The sequence below is a fragment of the Microtus pennsylvanicus genome, chromosome 2 (genome assembly GCF_037038515.1).
Source record: "Microtus pennsylvanicus isolate mMicPen1 chromosome 2, mMicPen1.hap1, whole genome shotgun sequence".
In the NCBI taxonomy this organism is placed as follows: Eukaryota; Metazoa; Chordata; class Mammalia; order Rodentia; family Cricetidae; genus Microtus; species Microtus pennsylvanicus.
This window is the reverse complement of record NC_134580.1, coordinates 132,283,555-132,302,190: the sequence shown is the minus strand read 5'-3', so window position 1 is coordinate 132,302,190 and position 18,636 is coordinate 132,283,555. Positions and strand designations below refer to the sequence as shown.

At 43.4% G+C, this 18,636-nt stretch overlaps 1 protein-coding gene across 4 annotated transcripts; it reads left to right on the top strand.

Moving 5' to 3' along the window:
- Positions 1–4,532: 4,532 nt before the first annotated feature.
- Positions 4,533–16,867, top strand: Dsn1 (DSN1 component of MIS12 kinetochore complex). Of its 4 annotated transcripts, none has more exons than XM_075962802.1 (11): positions 4,533–4,674; positions 5,739–5,764; positions 6,057–6,372; positions 8,640–8,713; positions 9,617–9,689; positions 10,599–10,689; positions 12,602–12,661; positions 13,036–13,113; positions 13,963–14,110; positions 15,139–15,226; positions 15,647–16,867. In XM_075962802.1, the coding sequence occupies exons 3-11, from the start codon at positions 6,063–6,065 to the stop codon at positions 15,730–15,732; spliced, it is 1,008 nt and encodes a 335-aa protein (XP_075818917.1). In that variant the 5' UTR covers positions 4,533–4,674; positions 5,739–5,764; positions 6,057–6,062; the 3' UTR covers positions 15,733–16,867. The 4 variants fall into 4 exon arrangements, with proteins under 4 accessions (XP_075818917.1, XP_075818914.1, XP_075818916.1 ...); XM_075962799.1 differs by having other exon boundaries at positions 6,052–6,372; XM_075962801.1 differs by lacking the exon at positions 5,739–5,764 and having other exon boundaries at positions 6,052–6,372; positions 15,647–16,866.
- Positions 16,868–18,636: the final 1,769 nt, after the last annotated feature.

Here is an 18,636-nt window from a genome sequence, read left to right as displayed (position 1 = left end):
ACTGCATCCCACCTGGGATTGCTTAAGAGGGGAAAACTGAAACCAGCTGGCTGCTTTGGAATCACCTAGATGGGGCCATCCGGGGTTCTGGTGGCTCATGGCTGGTAACTCAGTCTCCTAGGAAGTGTGTCATTGCTACTGAGAAACATGCAGAAAACGAGAATTAGGCTTTTCTATAACACAATAATTTATTTTTTTAATTTATTTTATTTTATTTTTATTTTTTGGTTTTTTGAGACAGGGTTTCTCTGTGGCTTTGGAACCTGTCCTGGAACTAGCTCTGTAGACCAGGCTGGTCCCGAACTCACAGAGATCCGCCTGCCTCTGCCTCCGGAGTGCTGGGATTATAATTTTTAATATTTATTTATTATGTATACAATATTCTGTCTACATGTATGCCTGCAAGCCAGAAGAGGGCACCAGACCTCATTACAGATGGTTGTGAGCCACCATGTGGTTGCTGGGAATTGAACTCAGGACCTTTGGAAGAGCAGGCAATGCTCCACTGAGCCATCTCTCCGGCCCAACACAATAATTTATTACGGTGGAAAAGATACTTTTAGACATTATAGTGGAATTAATCATCCCAAATGTATCATATCTACCAGTGTTGTGGACTGCGATTTGGGGAGCGAGGCATGGTTTCTGGAGGCTAGCAGTCAGATATCAACTAGGCTATGAGTATTTGCACCTTTGCGTTTCTAGGAATGGAACCCAGGATCTGTCTCATGCATGTTAGGCGAGCTCTCTACCAGAGAGCTATAGGTCTAGACAGCCTGAGTTACTCAGATTCCTGTCTAGAGCTGGAAGAGCCCTCTACAAAGTGGCTAATTCACAAACCCGGGAAGTCAGCACTGGCTCTCAAGACTCAGTTCCTCGACGTGTGGGGTAGCTTGTGTATCTGTGCAGTGTGGCCACTAACTGTCCTCAGGACAAGTGATCTTTGAGAGAGCAGAGTAGAAATCACAAAGTCTTTTATGGCCAAGCTTAAAAGTTACATTTTGGGGGCTGGGGGGATGGCTCAGTGGTAAGAGCACTGGCTGCTGTCTCAGAGGACCCAGGTTCAATTCCCAGCATCCACATGGCAGTTCTCAACTGTCTGGAACTCCGGATTTGATATCCTCATACAGACAAAAACACCAATGCACATGAAATAAAAACAAATAATAAAAAACAGATTAAAAAGTTACATTTCTATGGTATTTTATTGGTTATATAAACCAACTCTTTTCAATGCAGGAGGACTAAGCAGACACTCTTTACTGTAGGAAGAGATTGCACACCAGGAAAGGGTCACTGGGGCCATCCTGGAAGTGGCCTCCTGAATGTGAGGGACTCGGTAAAGAAACTGCCAACATAATCGCTCCGTGATATGGTTAAGGTTTTTATTGTAGATGAGACAAAATGGCCAGAGGCATCTGAAAGAGTCCAGAGCAGAGAGAGAGAGAGAGAAAGAAGCAGACTGGACATGTCCAGGGCTAGGGAAGTGAGTGAGAATAGTGAAGACAGCCAGCAGGGTAGCAGGAGATGGAGTAGGGCATAGAGGTGAAGGAGTAAGAGAGAAGGAAGTGTGGAAGAGTAGAGACTAGTGAGCTGTAAGGAGAATGAGGAGCTGAGAGGTGGGAATTCCACCTGGGAGGGAGTATAAGGTGGAGGAGGATGGAAGAGGACTAGCTAGTGTGGTCTCTGAAATGTGTGTAGCAGGTACATTTGATAGTGAGGGAGCCTGCAGGGCAGCATGGGCTTTGCTATGCTGAGAGTCACCACAGGCAGATGGGAACCAGTTTTGCAAGTTTCCAAAGAATGCTGGTTTTTATTTAACTGCCAGGAATCTTCCTATAGTCCAGTTTTAGCTCATTTCTGGATATTTGGACAGCCTGAGACCTAACAGCTACTTTGGGAGATCTTTTATGGGGGGCTAACAGCAGTTAGACCTGTGCCAGGCATGGAGGATATAATAGGTGGGTGCTGCAGCCCCCCTCCCAGCCCAGCCTAGATTCAGGTCCTAAGATGGGGAAGGGAGGAAGCACTGGCATGAAGAAATGAATTGTCTGACCACCAACCTGATGAGTGTCACACAAGTGGCCGGTTCCAAATAGCTCAAGCCATCTTTATTTGTACATCAAAGCAAGCATGTTTTTCCATACTAAGAAACACGTTTTCCCCATCCTCTGATGTTAACCTCCAGCAAAAATAAATACGGTTGCCCCTCAAAACATCTTTTAAACTGGAAACACTTGTTTAGCTAATTTGGCCATATATTGAGCCAGGTACATTCTGTCTTTACAAAACTATAAGGTGAGCCGGGCGATGGTGGCGCACGCCTTTAATCCCAGCACTTGGGAGGCAGAGGCAGGCGGATCTCTGTGAGTTCGAGACCAGCCTGGTCTACAGAGCCTGTTCCAGGATAGGCTCCAAAGCTACAGAGAAACCCTGTCTCGAAAAACCAAAAAACAAAAAACTATAAGGTGATAAACATAGGCACACATTTTCAAGAACAACATCGTTCAAAACTTAACAAAGTATATTTATAGAAATAGAGGTGAATTGCTTCTAATCTTGTCAGCACTGAATCTGGACAGCTCCCAAGCTCTGGAGTGACAGCTGGCATCCCCAGACAGGAAACCTGAGAAACATCAGCTCCCGAAGAACTTTACAGGAAAATATTCAATAAAAATGGGGTTTCCAGGAATGATCACATCTGTCCACGTGTGACTGACAAAGTAACACTAAAAACTTCCAGGAGAATCATCAATATTATGAGAGAGAAGAGAGTGTGCAGGCCGTAGAGTCCCAGCAGTGGTCTGTGCTGTCCTGAGGTCCTGGTCCTTGCCTAGTACCTGTGAGCTTTGCCTCATCTGGAGACAACCACTCATATCCTAGCCCAGCCCCCAACAGATAGTCTGGAAAATAAGATATCAATCACCAGTCCCAGAAGTAGGGAGCATCTGAGGAATATACCCAAAGTTGGCATGTTGAGCAAAGTAAAGGATTGTAGGTAGGAGACAGAGGAGATGGTTCAGAGAGAAAGAACATGCCTGAAAGCCTAGGAAAACCGGGGCAGAGACAGGCATGGTGGCATACATTGGTAATTCCAATACTTGGGAGGGAGAGGTAGGAGGATCAGAAGCTACAGTGTCATCCTTAGTGGTATACTGAGTTTGAGGCCAGCCTAGGTTGCATGAGAACCTATTTCAAAGTAATCAGAAATGGGGGAGGAGCTATGAACTCAAATGAAAGCTGGATGTGGATCAGGGAAAGAATCTGTAGGCGTCTTGTAAGGAGGAGGGAGCCACCAGAGAATTCAAGGCAAGGAAAAGACATGGCTGGATGTTGACTGGCATTGGATTGCATGAGGCAGTAATCTCAGTGTCCCAACAGAGACAGCCCTGACTGGGAATACTAAATTCTGTCTTTGGAAATCAGCACATGAGGTACTGAAGGATGGAGGCGTGGATAAAGGAGCCCAGCTCCCGGAAGTGATGTTCAGGGAACCAAGACCACACCTCTTCCAGATAGGTGTTGAGACTACCAGGCCATCGTGGTAGAGGAGAAATTTTTGTAACACCCATTTCTATCTTTTATCAGACAACTTGCAAGGGGCCATAATTACAATGGAAGAATGGCCAAGTCATGCTTCAGCCACCTGGCTCCCACTCTTTGGGGGCCTTTTTGTTTTTTGTTTGCTTTTGTTCGAGACAGGGTCTCACTATGTAGTTTTGGCTGGTCTGGCCCTCTCTATGTGGACCAGGCTGGCCTCAAACTCTGAGATGTGCCTGCCTCTGCCTTCCCAGTGCTGGGATTAAAGGCATGTGCCGCCACACCTGGCCCTTTGGGATCTTTCTTACTGCTCTCAGTTCAGCATTCATAAGGTTCAGATCAGAAAGAAATCACTTCTTTGATGCATGGGGCCATTCTGATGACTCAGTATCTTGTCTTGAGGAATCAGCCCTCTTTGTGAAGCCACCCAGGCAAAGGACGGTGAAGCAGGCATGGATTGGTTTCCTGGGAGCATAGAACATCTGGCCTTCAACATGGAAGAGAAGGCTAGAAGGGGAAGAGAAAGGCTTTTTAGGAAAAGTGCCTGTTCGAACAAAGGAGCGGGGCAAGAATTGGCATGGGGAAGCCTGTGATGAGGCTGGTGTGGAATGTGCTCGAATTTTGTTGTGTTCTTAAGGGACCATGGAAGGGGCCCGTGGAGCAGGAGTAAGTAGGCAGGGACAAACTGAGCTCAGAGTTCCAGTTGTCCCTGGAGAAAGTCACTGTCCACACTTTCGGCGTGAAAGAGATAGAGAGGCAGCCATGGCGGCAGCCATGGCCCAAGAACGGGTGCCGCACCAGACTCTCTGACTTCCGTGGGTCGGCTGTATGGCAGGAAAGGTCTTCAAAGCGGTGCACTGGAGAAGGAAATCCCCGGGCAGGATGCTGCTGCAGAGATGGTGACCGTAATTGGACAGAACTATTAGGGACAAGATGGGCTGGGCCAGAGCATGGAACACCGGAGTGCGCATGCGCTCTGCCGGAGGCACGGTCGGACGCTCGAACGCAGAAGACGCTGACTACGCACGCGCAGTTGTCTGGCGGGAAATTTTGGAAGTAGCGGCGGCGGCGCGGCACCGAGAACTGTACGAACGCGGGGAGAGGACCCTCTGCGGTGACGCCGAGTTTTCAGAGGTGACTTTGTGTTTTAGGAACGGGGGCGGGGGCCCGGGCTGGACGGGCGTCGCTTTGGGGTCGGAAGTCGCAGACGTCTCCCCGGATGTGGCTCGTTTCTCCCCTGACCCGCCTCTCGGCCCGGCCCACCCCGCGCTCCCGGCCTCCCGGCGCTCCCAGCCGCAGGGCCTTGGAGACTTTCTAGCGTTAGGACTACCGAGGGAAGGCCTCTCTCTCTCTCTCTCTCTCTCTCTCTCTCTCTCTCTCTCTCTCTGTCTCTCTCTCTCTCTCTCTCTCTCTCTCTCTCTCTCTCTCTCTCTCTCCGGCTTGCGTTGCTCCTGTGCCCCAGGCCTGGGCCTCCTGATAGTACTCAAGAGTTGTGAAGCGTCTCTGTCATCAGGATTGTGGCGATTTAGATCCTTGAAGGACCCTTTGTTCTTTCAGCATGGTCCCTCAGTATCCATTCGTGTTTTTCGTTGCCAAGCTCCCCCCACATTCAGATGTCTTTGGGGAGGGAGAGATACATACAAGATGGAGAGATGCCAGGTTGTGTCCCTGCCTCTCTTTGGGTCAGTTGTCTCTGACAGGTACTGGGAATGCGGTGCTGTCTGGCTGGGAAGACAGACATGTAAATATATTTTACAGCCAGTACTGTAGAGAAGAGATTCGTGGCCATCAAATCTGCCAAAGAGAAGTGACTTCAAATTTAAACCATGTTAAAAAGGATGAGTCTTTTTTTTTTATGGGTGGAAGGACAGATGTGTGCAGAGATTAAAAAGTAGAATTTCCAGGAATGGAAGGATCTGGAGAGAATAAGAAGAGATGGTGTGGAGTTGTGTTGTTTGTTTTCTAGTTTGGAAAACAAAGTAGATCCTAATAGCATCGATGGGATTAGGAGCTAATGAATTACCAAGCAACAGGGAGCTAAGATAGATTATATGTAATAAGTTATTCAGGAGAGCTGGCAGTGACCCCTGCTGGTAGTCTTGGAGGAGGCAAGTGAGGGCAGTTCAAGCACCAGCTCCCTGGAGCTGGACTGTGAAGAACGGACCCCCTCATCTTCCTGTTTTCATCTCTCCATCCAGGATGACTTCAGCGACCAGACCAGAAGGTGGGTTTTAATTCAGTGTCTCTTGCCTCGGGTTCCGGCTCTTGAGCTATCAAAGAACCACTCTCTGGCTCCTGGTGGATTTGCAATCACATGCTGTATGTTTGCAGAAAGGCTTCCTTGCTGTTTCCTTTACCAGGGTCATAGATTTCCTTCCTTCCTTTGTTCCTTCTGCCTGGGCTCCCAGGAAGCTGAGACTGCCATACATTTTCTGTTGTCACCTCCTGTTCAGATGCTTACTTGCGGTAGGTTTTGATTTTATATTGTGACTTTTCTATAACAAATGCTAGAACAGGAACCAATGATGTCCAAGCCTCAGGATCATCAAGTGCCATCAAGTCTCAACCCTTTGGAAGTGTTGCCCGATTCCTCTGCCTCGCTGGAGATGACTCAAGGCACATCAAAGGAAAAAAATCACCTCGGCTGGAGCCCTGAGGAGGGCGAAAGTGGCGAAGCCAACCATCAGGAGAGACTTCAGTTGAGGTCATTTCACTTGTCCCCTCAAGAACAGTCTGTGTGTCGCCGAGACAAAAGGCAGTCCTGGCGACGAGCAAGTGTGAAAGAGATAAACCGAAGGATGTCATTGGCTCCCTTTCACCCAGGCATCACAGGTGGGGTGCTGTGCGAATAAAACTGGAATTCCAGCCCAAGTAAGAGACAGTGAGTAATGAGTGACAGGAGGAGTAGCAGAGTAGGCTACATTTTAGCTGTGCAACTTTGAACGTTACCTCCTTGAGCCTCAGTTTCCTTACCTGTAAAACAGAGGTAATCCTGCGGGCATTCTCTTGTTTATACAGCCTGGTGCCACACATCTAGTAAGTGTTCAGTGTTAATTGCTGTTTATGTATGAGCTGCCATGAATAGAAATTCTGGGTGCTAATTGTTTAATATGTCACCCTATCTAGGATGCTGGAATTTGAGGTCTTCCTGTGCCTTATACCGTAGAGTGGAACAGAAGGCAAGAGAGTTAATACGTGCCTGATTCTAGCCTTCAGAACTGGAAATGATTCAGAAGGAAGATGTACATATAAATACGTTCAGTGGGGCTAGGAATGTAATTCAGTGGTGCAGTGTATGCTTGTGTGTCTGAGGTCCGAGGTTTAATTCCCGACACTCAAGAACAAAACGTAAAATGGTTTTGAGGGATGCCATATTTGAATATAATTTGTGATTTTTTTTTTAAATTTATAATTGTTTGATTTGCCAATATCAAAGTACAGGCTGTAATGCAGAAACCGACACTCAAGAACAAAACGTAAAATGGTTTTGAGGGATGCCATATTTGAATATAATTTGTGATTTTTTTTTAAAATTTATAATTGTTTGATTTGCCAATATCAAAGTACAGGCTGTAATGCAGAAAGTCTAGGTTGGTCTTGAGCTTCACTTTCTTTATCTTAAGTTCTTCTCGGTAAACTGGGGAAAATAAAACCACAGTAATATGCTTGACAATTAGCAGACCCTCAAGTGGTAAAGCTATTGTGATTTCTTTAAGGTGGCTGCATGTGGAAGGGATATGAGTAAAAACAGCCAAGTTGGAAAACTGGGGCCTTGGTGCCCATTCGCTTTAATCCTAGATGTGCTAAGAGAGTAGTTGTCCCAGACCAGCCCTACCATCATTCCCTTTCCAGAGTGCCAGTTCTGTAGAACATGGAATCAACCACGTAATAAGAGAAATTATTTTTCTGGTTATTCCTGGCTGTTTGCCAGGTTTCCTTGGTTATAGCCAGAAAGAATCTTGTTAACAGCAGCCAGAATTATTCAAGAGACAAGAATGCTTTTAAAATAGCCATCCAAAGGCAAAGGGCAAGAATTCTTGCAGCCAACTTCCTTTACTATAAGATAATTGCCTTTTAATGGACATAATTGAGAAAACAGTATCTCTAGCTTACAGTTGTTTGGGTCAGTGACATGATTACATAAAGTACCCACCCAGTCCATTCTCATGGCTTGCTGTGTAACCTTGAGCAAGGAGTCTAACCAGCTTGTGTGTCACAGTGTTACCATCTGTTATCAAAATAGAATTGATGCCTGGTATGGTCATTCTTGTCTGTGATCCCAGCACTTGGGAGTCTGATGCAGGAGGATTGCCAGGAGTTTAAGACCAGTCTGTGCTACTACATTACAAGATTGTGTTTCAAAAAGCCCAACTCAAATAAACAGAAGATATTTGCCTTAAATTTTAAATGAGATGTGCATAGCAACAAAGAAATATGTATGCTGTACGGCAGGTGTTCAGCTGGTGCTGGCCATTAATATTAGATCACTATGGGCAGTGTGCTACTACTAGGAAAACACATCTCCTGGCATAATTGGGTTTGAAGCATGGCTTTTTTAGCCTGTCTTCAGACAGTTCACTTTGCTTCTTTGACTCAATGTCTTCATTTGTAAAGTGGAGCTTATGTTGTTATAAGAGAATGTTTTTCTTTTCAGTGCTGAAGATAATATTCAGGCCCATGCACATTTGAGGCAAGGGTTCATCCACTGAACAACAGCCCCTACCCCTCAGAGGACTTGCAGTACTAAAGCAGGCTGTAGTGCCTGTTAAAAAATGGCATTTACGTTATTTGTATCTACCTTGTTTGCTGGTTTTAACTGACATACAAAGTAATAGTTTTTATTGTATTTTCACTCTTCTTTCTTAAATAGAACAAGATTTTAATGTAATACATGAAAAGGTTCTAATAACTTTTAAAAATTTGGATGCATAAAATTATAAACTTGATTTCTCAGTTAGCTTGGAAAAATTAGAATTCTCTCCTTACTGAGAGAAGGCAGCTTCTTGTCTTAAGCTGAGTTACATCAAGAGGGAGGAGATTTTCCAGTTTTGTTTCCTTGCTGTCGCTGTGATGTTTCTGAAATTGCTATTTTATGTCAGAGCTCAGCAGGTCCATCAGCTTGAAGTTAGCAGAAAGCAAACGGCTTGGCGCTCTCCTGCTCTCCAGCTTCCAGGTGAGATTCGTAGGGTTGAGAGGTGTTTACATTTGCCATTGTGGGATTGTCACAACTTCAAAGATCTCAGTCTCCACAGTGAATTGAGGAAAAGGTGTTCTTCCGGTTGGGACTGACCTGGGCAGTTGTGCTGTTTTTGCACTGAGCTCTGCTGTTGCTAGTTGAGCAGCTAACGGGTTTTGCAGTATATTTTATTCATTGGCAACAAGTGATGAAAATAAATCGGGTAGAGGTCAAAATCTGTTGCTGTAGACATTCAAGGCTGACTGCAAGGTAGACGGGTGTATGGGGTGTATGATTTTTGTGGTTTTTGTTTGTTTTGTTGTTATTTTTGAGACAGGGTTTCTCTGTGTAGCTCTGGCTGTCCTAGAACTCACTTCGTAGACAAGCCTGGTCTCAAACTCACAGAGATCTGCCTGCTCTGCCTCTTGAGTACTGGGATTAAAGGCGTGTGCCCCCACTACCTGGCCTTCTTTAATTTTTTTTTTTTTAAGTTGTGTTTTATGGCCAACTGGTACTTATGACTGCTGAGATAAGCAAGTAATTTGTAAGAATTAAATGACTGTTGTTTTCCCTGAGTTAAAAATCAGAATGTCAGCTGGGTGTGATAGTGCTTGCCGTGCAGTTGGACCTCTGAATTCAAAGCCAGCCTGGTCTACAGAGCAAGTTCCAGGATAGCCTGGGCTACACAGAGAAACCCTGTCTCAAAAAACTAAAATCAAAATAGAGTGTGTGCAACAGAGAATTTTTCCTTATCTACTTACATATATGAAAAGTGTTGGGTGGAAAAATTAGGCTCTGTGTAGCTTCATCCAAAAGTTCATCCTAAGCATCATAAAGCTACATGCAGAGCTTGCCTGGGAGACTTTGGTAATTGTACTGAAAATGCTTTTCTTTATTTAGTTCTCTGTTGAAAAACTTGAACCTTTCCTAAAGAGCACTAAGGACTTCAGCCTTGAATGCTTTAGAGCGAAAGGTGAGTTGCTAAGCATAGACATGTGCTTTAGCCTTGACCTGCTCCCTCTTTTGGAGCCAGCCAGCATGTTTTCATTGTCCTTTTACAGAGGATGCTGCCTCTTTAAAACCAGGTCCGTAACCTCTTTAAAAATTGCCCCTTCTTTCCACTTCTATCATGCTTTCTCCTCAATGACAGCAATTTACATCTTTGGGAAAAAGTGAAATTGTATAGATATCTATGTTTAACTGCTTTTTCATAAGTATAAAAACACTTATAAAGTTGACTTCTATTTAGCTATCTACCCAAATAAAAGGATACAATTTTCTTTTATATTTTTTGTTGCCTGCCCCATTAGTTACTTTTCCTGTGATAAAACATCCAGACCAAGGCAACTTATAAAAGAAAACATTTAATTGGGTATACAGTTTCAGAGAGCTCGAGTCCTTGATGGCGGAGCAAAGGCATGGCAGCAGGACAGATGAGACTCACATCTTGCTCTGCTAGTAGGAGGCAGAAAGCACACTGGGAATACCACAAGTCTTTTGAAACCTCAAAGCCCACCCAGGTGACACACCTCCATCAAGGCCTTTAACACCTAAACCTTTCTAAACAGTTCTACCAAATGGGAATCAAGTATTCAAACATGAGCCTATGGGGGCCATTCTCATTCCAACCACCACAGCCATCCTTTTGATGCTGGGTACCAAAGCTAGGACCTTGAACTTGCTATGCAAGTTCTTTTCTATGAAACTAAACTTCCAACCCCAAAGGTAAAATATTTGCATGCTTACATGACTGTTTTCTTGAATGAGAGGACGAGAATGGGATATGGAACCCTAGCCTTAGGAGCTCCTTAATATCTTTGTCATGAGCTCATTGTGAACATCTGTAGTCTTTTATTTTCTAACATAAATTTATCCTTTCTAGCGTCTTCTCTCTCTGAAGAATTGAAACGTTTTACAGACAGGCTGGAAAGTGATGGAACTCTACAGAAATGTTTTGTTGAAGATTCAGAAAAGTAAGAGCAATTCTCTTTGTGTCCTTACTTACAACTGAGCTTAAACTCGATTATAATTAAGCCATTGTTTACACAGTAAACATTTGTTCAACACCTATGTGCCAGCACACACTTTAATTATTTATTTTTGCTTTCTTGAGATAGGGTATCTGTAGTTCAGACTAGACTCAACCTTTTGGCAGTTTTTACTTCTACTTTCCAAATGCTGGGATTACAGGTGTGAGCTGCCATCCTTGGCTTGTACCAGGCTTTTCTTGATGATGAGGAAGGGGATATAGTGATCAAAGAGTCACATCCCTCTTGCACGTCTGTATTAGAGGAGATAATTCAGAGAAAATTTAATCTCGGCTAGCAATGAATCGGGAAGTCAGCAAGTAGGATAGTGACGTTGGGAGCAGGAACCTTGGTAGAGTTTTGAGAGAAGGTCTGTAGTGGTTTCATGTTTGGACAGGAACACAAAGACCTGGGTAGTGAGAAGGAACAGCTGTGGAAAGATTTGGGGAGCCATTCCTCAGGTCTTTGATTGTCATGCAGTGTCAGCTCTTATTCGAATGCTCTTTCCAAGCAAGAATATTAGCAGAATGTGCTGGCAAGAAGGCTTAGTGGGTAAATGTAAGCGCTCTTGCTGCACAAACTGATTATCTCGTTTCTATCCACACTTCCCTTGGAAGGATGCAAATCCATTGTTGAAAGTTGTCGGGGCTAGAGAGATAGCCCAGTGGTTAAGATCACTGACTGCTCTTCCAGAGGACCTGGGTTCAATTCCCAGCACCCACATGGCAGCTCACAACTGTCTGTAATTCCCGTTCCAGGGGACTCAACACACCCATGGCAAAAATACCAATATACATAAAAAAAGAATATTTTTTTTAAAAAAAAAAGTTGTTTTCTGGCCTGTACACATTTTGTGTCATATGTACACCTACATATGTGCATGTGCACACAAAAACACATAATAATAATAATAATAATTTATTGTTAAAAAGATATCACCCCTAAATTGGTAATCCTTCAAGGGTGCTGCTGCTATCACAACTCCACCCTGCAACAGATCATGCACTTGGTTTGAATTTGGAATTCATGAAAGGCCTGCCTGTTTGCAAGTTCTTTTTTTTTCTTTTTAAATATTTATTTATTATTTATTTTGTATACAATAGTCTATCTGTGTGTATGCTGAAGGCCAGAAGAGGGCACCAGACCTTATTACAGATGGTTGTGAGCCACCATGTGGTTGCTGGGAATTGAACTCAGGACCTTTGGAAGAGCAGGTAATGCTCTTAACCACTGAGCCATCTCTCCAGCCCCTGTTTGCAAGTTCTTAAAAGTGACATTTCTAATCAGACATGAACTATTTTAGCCCAACAAAATCGCTTCAAATGTGTATTTAAGCACAGACTGCTGCATCTCTGCTAGAGATACTGTGCACATGCCTTGGTATAAAACAGGAGTTGTGGCATTACGAATCTGTGTCAGATGCAAAACCAAGTATATCTGCGATACTTTGGCATTTTCAGTGTCTGCTTCTTTTCCATTAGAAGTAATCATCTAATTGAGCCGAACCGTGAGAAATTGCTGAGTAGAGAGGAGCCAAAACACAGTCTTAAGAACCGAGTTAAAAAGTTTTGGGTTTTATTCTGTTTGCAGTAGTCATGGAGTTTTGAAGCTAAGGAGAAAAATAAAAGACTATATTTAGAAAGGTTAATCACCATGGTATGAATTGGAGTTGATAAGAAAAACAGATTTAAAAGCCATTTAGCCATTACTAGTGCAAAGTAGATATTGAGTTCAAGAATAAATATTTTCTGAATAAAAAATTATTAATATATTTGTGTCACTAAAATTATGTAAGACATTAAAAACAAGTGTTTGTTGAAGGATTCATATTAATGTCATAATATTATCTATATTCCAGAAAAACACCAGAGTTTTCACTGGAAACATCAGTGGCTGAGGTGAAAGAATATATGGCAAAGTAAGTAAGATGAGTTAACTTTTCTTGAAAAACTGAAGTTTGTTCTCCATCAAGGACATGACTGAGCCTGGAGAACATGCCTGGTAAGCGTGGTGGACAGTACTGGTCTGTCAGCTCTAGAGCTGGAAGAATGAACAGCCCTGGTAGACAGTCTCATAGGGTGCAGTCAAGAAATAAGGGTGCTAATTTGATTTTAACAGTTTGTGTATTACTTGATTAAATTAATATCCTCTGAATCAACTGAGCTTTCTAATCCTTTAATGACCTTTTAATACATTTTATAGCCAGATTACATGCCTAAAGTACTTATTGTTGCCCTGAGTAATTAAAAATGTGACCAAAAGTTAACTGAATTTCCTTCCCAAATCCCATAGGTTTTCTGTAGAACGGCATGCTTGGGATCAGCTCTTACAACAGTACCAGAAGGAGATTCCACCCGATGAGATGCCCAGGTTAGACTCAAGAAGTGGAATGCTTTTTCTTTGTTGTATTTGATTCGGGTTTATTTCAAATCCATTTGTACAAACAATGATGAATCTGTTCTCATAATTCAGTCAACTTTAAAGTATCTATTTGTTTTCTTTGGTGGAAAGGGAGGGACAAAAATGGAAGACTAAGTGTCACTGTTTTCAGATCCAGAACAGAATTGTTTCTGTGTTGTGTTTTTGGCTACTACTCACAATCCACAGGGAGATGGGCACATAGCCACCCTTGCACCTGTTCACTTGGCACTGGGCCAGCATCAGTCCTCAAGAGACTTTAGTGAGCACATGGCCTTTGAGCTGTAGATAAGAGAGAATCCCTTGGTTAAGGCCTTGGTGAAAATGCAAAGCCACGAAGGGAGTGGAACAGGAGGTAGAAGGTGTGAGAGGCCGCCTTTGGCTAGGTAAATCAGAGGAAGGTACAGAAGCTAGATTTTGGTTTACTTTGGCTTCTGAACTGGTTTCATTAATTTAAAATATGGTCTCACTAGGCAGCCAAGATTGGCCTTAAATCCCCAGGTGTACCTCAGTTCACAATCCTCCTATCTCAGCTTCCCAATTGCTGGGATTGTAAGTGTGCAGCACCACAAATCTCTCAGCTTTTCCTCCCAACCGTATCCCACCTACAAAGCCAACTATTAAATGTCAGGTGAAACTCTAATCATAGGAGTATTGTGAGGAGGCTTTGAGGAACAAGACTTTTGAGACCGGGACAGGATTTCTCTCTCAAAGGCACTCTTATATCATTTCCAGAAAATGATTATAAATTTTAGGAAAACTCATTTTATTTTATTTTATTTTTTTTGTTGTTGTTTTTAGAGGATCATCTGAAACCAAAAGCACTGAGGTCAAAGTGGATCCTGCGACTTATCTTGTGTCTTCCCAGAAGGAAGTCCTTAACACAAAGCCCGACTACCAGGAAATCTTACGGAATCAGAACCAAGTCTTTGCCTGCATGGAGTTGGTGGTCAGTGTTTTAGGCTTGTTTCGTGGTTTACCCAGCTTTCTAGGCTTGTCATCTTTTTTTAGCGTTATGACATGACAGAATACCTGAAGTAACTTATAAGGAGGAATGGATTGTTTTGACTGTTTATTGCAGTCTGTGGTGGGTTTGTTTGGGGTTTTTTTGTTTGTTTTGGTGTTGTTGTTGTTGTTTGTTTATTTTTTGCATTAGGGTTTCTCTGTGTAGCTTTGGAACCTGTCCTGAAACTCGCTTTGTAGACCAGGCTGGCCTCGAACTCATAGAGATCCACCTGCCTCTGCCTCCCAAAGTGCTGGGATTAAAGGTGTGCGCCACCACCACCCGGCTCAGTCTGTGGTTGTTTAAACCCTTTTGATTTGGACTGGGGCCATGCAATAGATTGTGGTGAGAACATATGGCAGAGAGACTACTCTTATGATGATGGTAACAAAGTGGGGGCTGGTCAGGTCCTAATAGCCATTTCACACTCCCAGAAACCAAAACTACTTCTAAAAAGGTCCCATCACCTCCTGGTGATGATTCTTTAATAGCAGCAACCAAGCCTTTTAAAATGTAAGCCTCAGGAAGACATTATAAATGCAAGCTATGGCATAAATCTTTAGAAGTTAAAAGATATGTAATAAGGATGTCAAACCTCTCTACCTTGGGAAAACGGAAAAAAATTTAAGTAAATATATAATGTTAAGTGCTGATAAACGGTAAAGAGGTAAAGAATACGGGAGGAACCATGGGCTGCTATTCTATCTACAGTGGCTATTAGCTCCTTAGTTGTCAGCTCAAACCAAACTTAGAGGACTTGGCATCTTGTTGGTAGAGGTTTGGGGGTCAGTTTCCTGGGGCATGGAGCAAGCTGGAGAAATGTGGACTATAGTTCAGTGGGTGCCAAGAGAGACTGTCTGGCATAAGCATTCCAGACTGGAAGAGCTGGCCTAAAGCTCCAAAGCAGGAGCTTGCCTGGCAGTATGGAGAGTCACAGAAAGTTCTGCAGCTCACACTGACCTTTCTGTCTGCAGATGGATGAGCTGCAAGGATCAGTGAAGCAGCTGCAAGCTTTCATGGATGAAAGTAGTCAGTACCTCCAGAAGGTGTCAGTACAGCTCAGTAAGTGCATCACTCAAGGGGACCAGAGCTCAGGGTTGCCGTGCCCCTTTGGGTTGTATACTGCCTCTCCAGGCGGAAGGTCCTTAGATTTAGACCATATGACTTGTTTTACTCCCTAGAGTAAGTTGAATGTTGATAGAAATGCCTAAGTGTAAATTCATAAAAGTACTCCACGAAGATACCCTCTGCTTTTTGGCTGCTTCAGTTTTCAAGAATGCATGAAATAAAACTCCAGGTGCTTTCCCGTAGTTTTTCCTGGCTTCCTCTATCCATTTTCTTATTTATCACACCATTCTGACTTTCCTACTAGTCTGCCATCTCCTTGAGAACTTATGTGTCATTTACTGCCCGTCACTGTCTGGAGCAGTGTGCACATGTTTCCAATAACTGAAATGTGGTTTTGGCTCCTTTCCTTTGCAGAGAAAAGAAGCATGGAACAATTAGATTCTTCACCTGCTCGAAAACTGCTCAAACTCCACATGCAGAACTCCTCTACCACACAGTGATCGGGGACTGGTCGGTGACCTTACCTGTAGTTCTGCTGTGAGCTGCCAGGGAGAGGACAGGGAAGAGTGCCCCCACACACGACAACCTCCCAGCCTCCCTCAAAGCTGGAATGTTCTGGCTACAGAGCACTTTCCCTGTTTCTGAGTGACAGCACAGATCCAGAAGAATGTTGTTAGAGACACTTTCGGTAGGAATGTGTAAGACGCTTGGAATGACCTTCAGAGCCACTGGCCCATCGCTTTAAATGTCCTCATGGTCAGCACTTTGCATCCCATGAAGATATTGTCAAGTTTTCAAAACAACCCAAAGACATTTAGAACCAACCTTAACAAACTGTTTCAGGGGTCAGGTTGGGTTCTTGTCATAACAGAATGAAGGTGAAGTTTTCACGTGTGGTACTAAAGGCAGAGTGTGGACTGTTGCTGCATAAAGACATATGTGCATCACTTCACCAAATGCCCTTTTTGTGAAGTGTCCTAATGTCAACTTTGGAGCATAGCTTCATCTCATCGGTTCGCTCTATCAAAAGGATAAATTTTCTGTCTTTAAAGGTGGTTATTCCATCCTTCATTTTATCACGTTCTGTCACACTTTTTTATTTGTAAGTGTTCATCAGACTTGAAGATAGGACATGTGTTGGGTATCTTCAACCAATGAAAAGGGCTAGAACATTAAAGAAAAAACCAAAACACTAAAAACTTAGATCTCAGCACTCAAGAAGTAGAAGCAAGAGAATCAGAAGTTGGAGGCTTTCCTTGGCTATGTAGCAGATTCGAGGCCAGCATCTCAGCAATACCTACTGAGTTCTCAGGATTGTTAGTGCTTACCACGGCTTTCGAGAGAGGCTTTTTTGTGTTTTGTCATTAATAGAACTTTGGAAATGTTTCCTAATTTAGCCAAGGATACATAGGTAGTGAGGGTGAACTGGCACTGGTTCAGTACTTAGTAAATGTTAACAATTAAATATAAATCATATAATAAAAGGCTGTGACTATTAGTTTTGCCTTCATCCAGATTGGTTTGGGAATAGTGCTTGATTAAAAATGAGGATCTCTGGAGAGATGGCTCAGCGGTTAAGAGCATTGTGTGCTCTTCTAAAGGACCCGAGTTTGATTCCCAGCAACCACATGGTGGCTCACAACCATCTGTAATGAGGTCTGGTGCCCTCTTCTGGCCTGCAGGCATATATGTAAACAAAATATTGTATCCATAATAAATACATAAAAAAAATGAGGATCTCTGAGTTTGGGGCCAACCTGGTCTACATAGTTCCAGGACAGCCACGACTAAATGGAGAGACCCTGTCTTAAAAACAAAGTGGTTGGTTATATTTGTTCTCTTTCTCCAAGAATAATGATCTTTAGTTAATTATACTTAGTATTAATAAGATAATAGGCTAATAGGCTCTTGAGAGAATATATGCCCTATACATTGACTACATAGGAAATTCTAGGCTAGTATGATATCTTGGGATTTTTATTACTGTGATAAAGCAACATGGCCAAAGTTAACTTGGGGAAGGAGTTTGCTTTGTTTTACTTTTCTAGGTAACAGTTCATTAATGAGGGAAGATGGCAGGAACTGTTATCAGGCCATAGAGCAGTTCTCAACCTTCCTAATGCTGTGACTTTTTAATACAGTTCCACATGTTGTGACCCCCAACCATAAAATTATTGTGTTGCTACTTCTTAAGTAATTTTGTTGCTGTTGTGAATCATAATGTAAATAGGTGGTGACATGCGACCCACAGGTTGAGAAGTGCTATCCACCAGTCTGCCCTCGTGGCTTCCTCAGCCTGCTTTGTTACGCCAGGACCACCTGCCCACAGTAAGCTGGCCCTCCCTCATCAGCCATCAATCAAGAAAACACCACATGGGCCAATTTGGTGGGCATTTTTTCAACAGATTCTCTTCCCAAATGACTTTGTTTATGTCACTTTGACATAAAAGCAGCTGGCACACACAGGCTGCATGTATATCTTTTTTGTTTGTTTTTGTTTTTCGGAGTCAAAGCACTTTATTCAGAGGCTTGGGGAGGAAAGGCTGGAGAATTCCAGGCTGTCTGCTGTCCTCCACTGGGCAGAGCTTGCAGGTCTGCCGTCTCTAAAAGCTGCATGTATATCTTGATTCCGGTCTGGAGAAATGGCTTACTGGCTAAGAGTGTTCATGTTCTTGCAAGTATGGAGTTCGCGTCTAAGTCCCCATATTTGGTGGCTCACAACATTGTGTAACTCCAGCTCTGGCCTAGTTGGATATCTGCTACATTCGTGCACGACAGCACACACACACACACACACACGTAATTCACAATGAAAGTCTTTAATTGTTGTCTTTAACTTAGTATGTACAGTCGCTTTTTTTTTTTTTTTTTTTTTTTTTTTTTTTTTTTTGGATTTTTCGAGACAGGGTTTCTCTGTAGCTTTTTTTGGTTCCTGCCCTGGAACTAGCTCTTGTATAGCAGGCTGGCCTCGAACTCACAGAGATCTGCCTGCCTCTGCCTCCCGAGTGCTGGGATTAAAGGCGTGCGCCACCACCGCCCGGCTACAGTTGCTTTTTGTAGAGTAACCAACTCATACTCATGAAAGCAAATGATATGGCTGCCGTTTGTTAACAGATTGAAGAGGACTGGGAATTTGAACTCTTGAGACTCGAATTCTAGCTCAGGAGTGCCAGCCGATCTTGCATGTAGTTTTAAACCTTGTTAGAACAACTATGTCATGGCTCTTAACGACTTACTAGTAATTTAACCAAGAGGAATAGTAAAATGGTGTGCAGATTGAGCATTTCACATCTCCCTAGGCAGTTGAGACACCGCTAGACGAAAAACTACAGTCAAGATGGCGCTGCCAGGCTCTCCAGGCCTTGCCACCATCTTTTCTGTAGTTCCCAGGTTAGGCGAGCGCA

Coding starts and splice junctions, on each gene's coding strand:
- Dsn1 (XM_075962799.1), top strand. CDS start 5,740: ATGACTTCAGCGACCAGACCAGAAG. Junction 12,662..13,035: donor GTGAAAGAATATATGGCAAA/GTAAGTAAGATG, acceptor CAAATCCCATAG/GTTTTCTGTAGAACGGCATG. Junction 14,111..15,138: donor TTGCCTGCATGGAGTTGGTG/GTCAGTGTTTTA, acceptor TTCTGTCTGCAG/ATGGATGAGCTGCAAGGATC.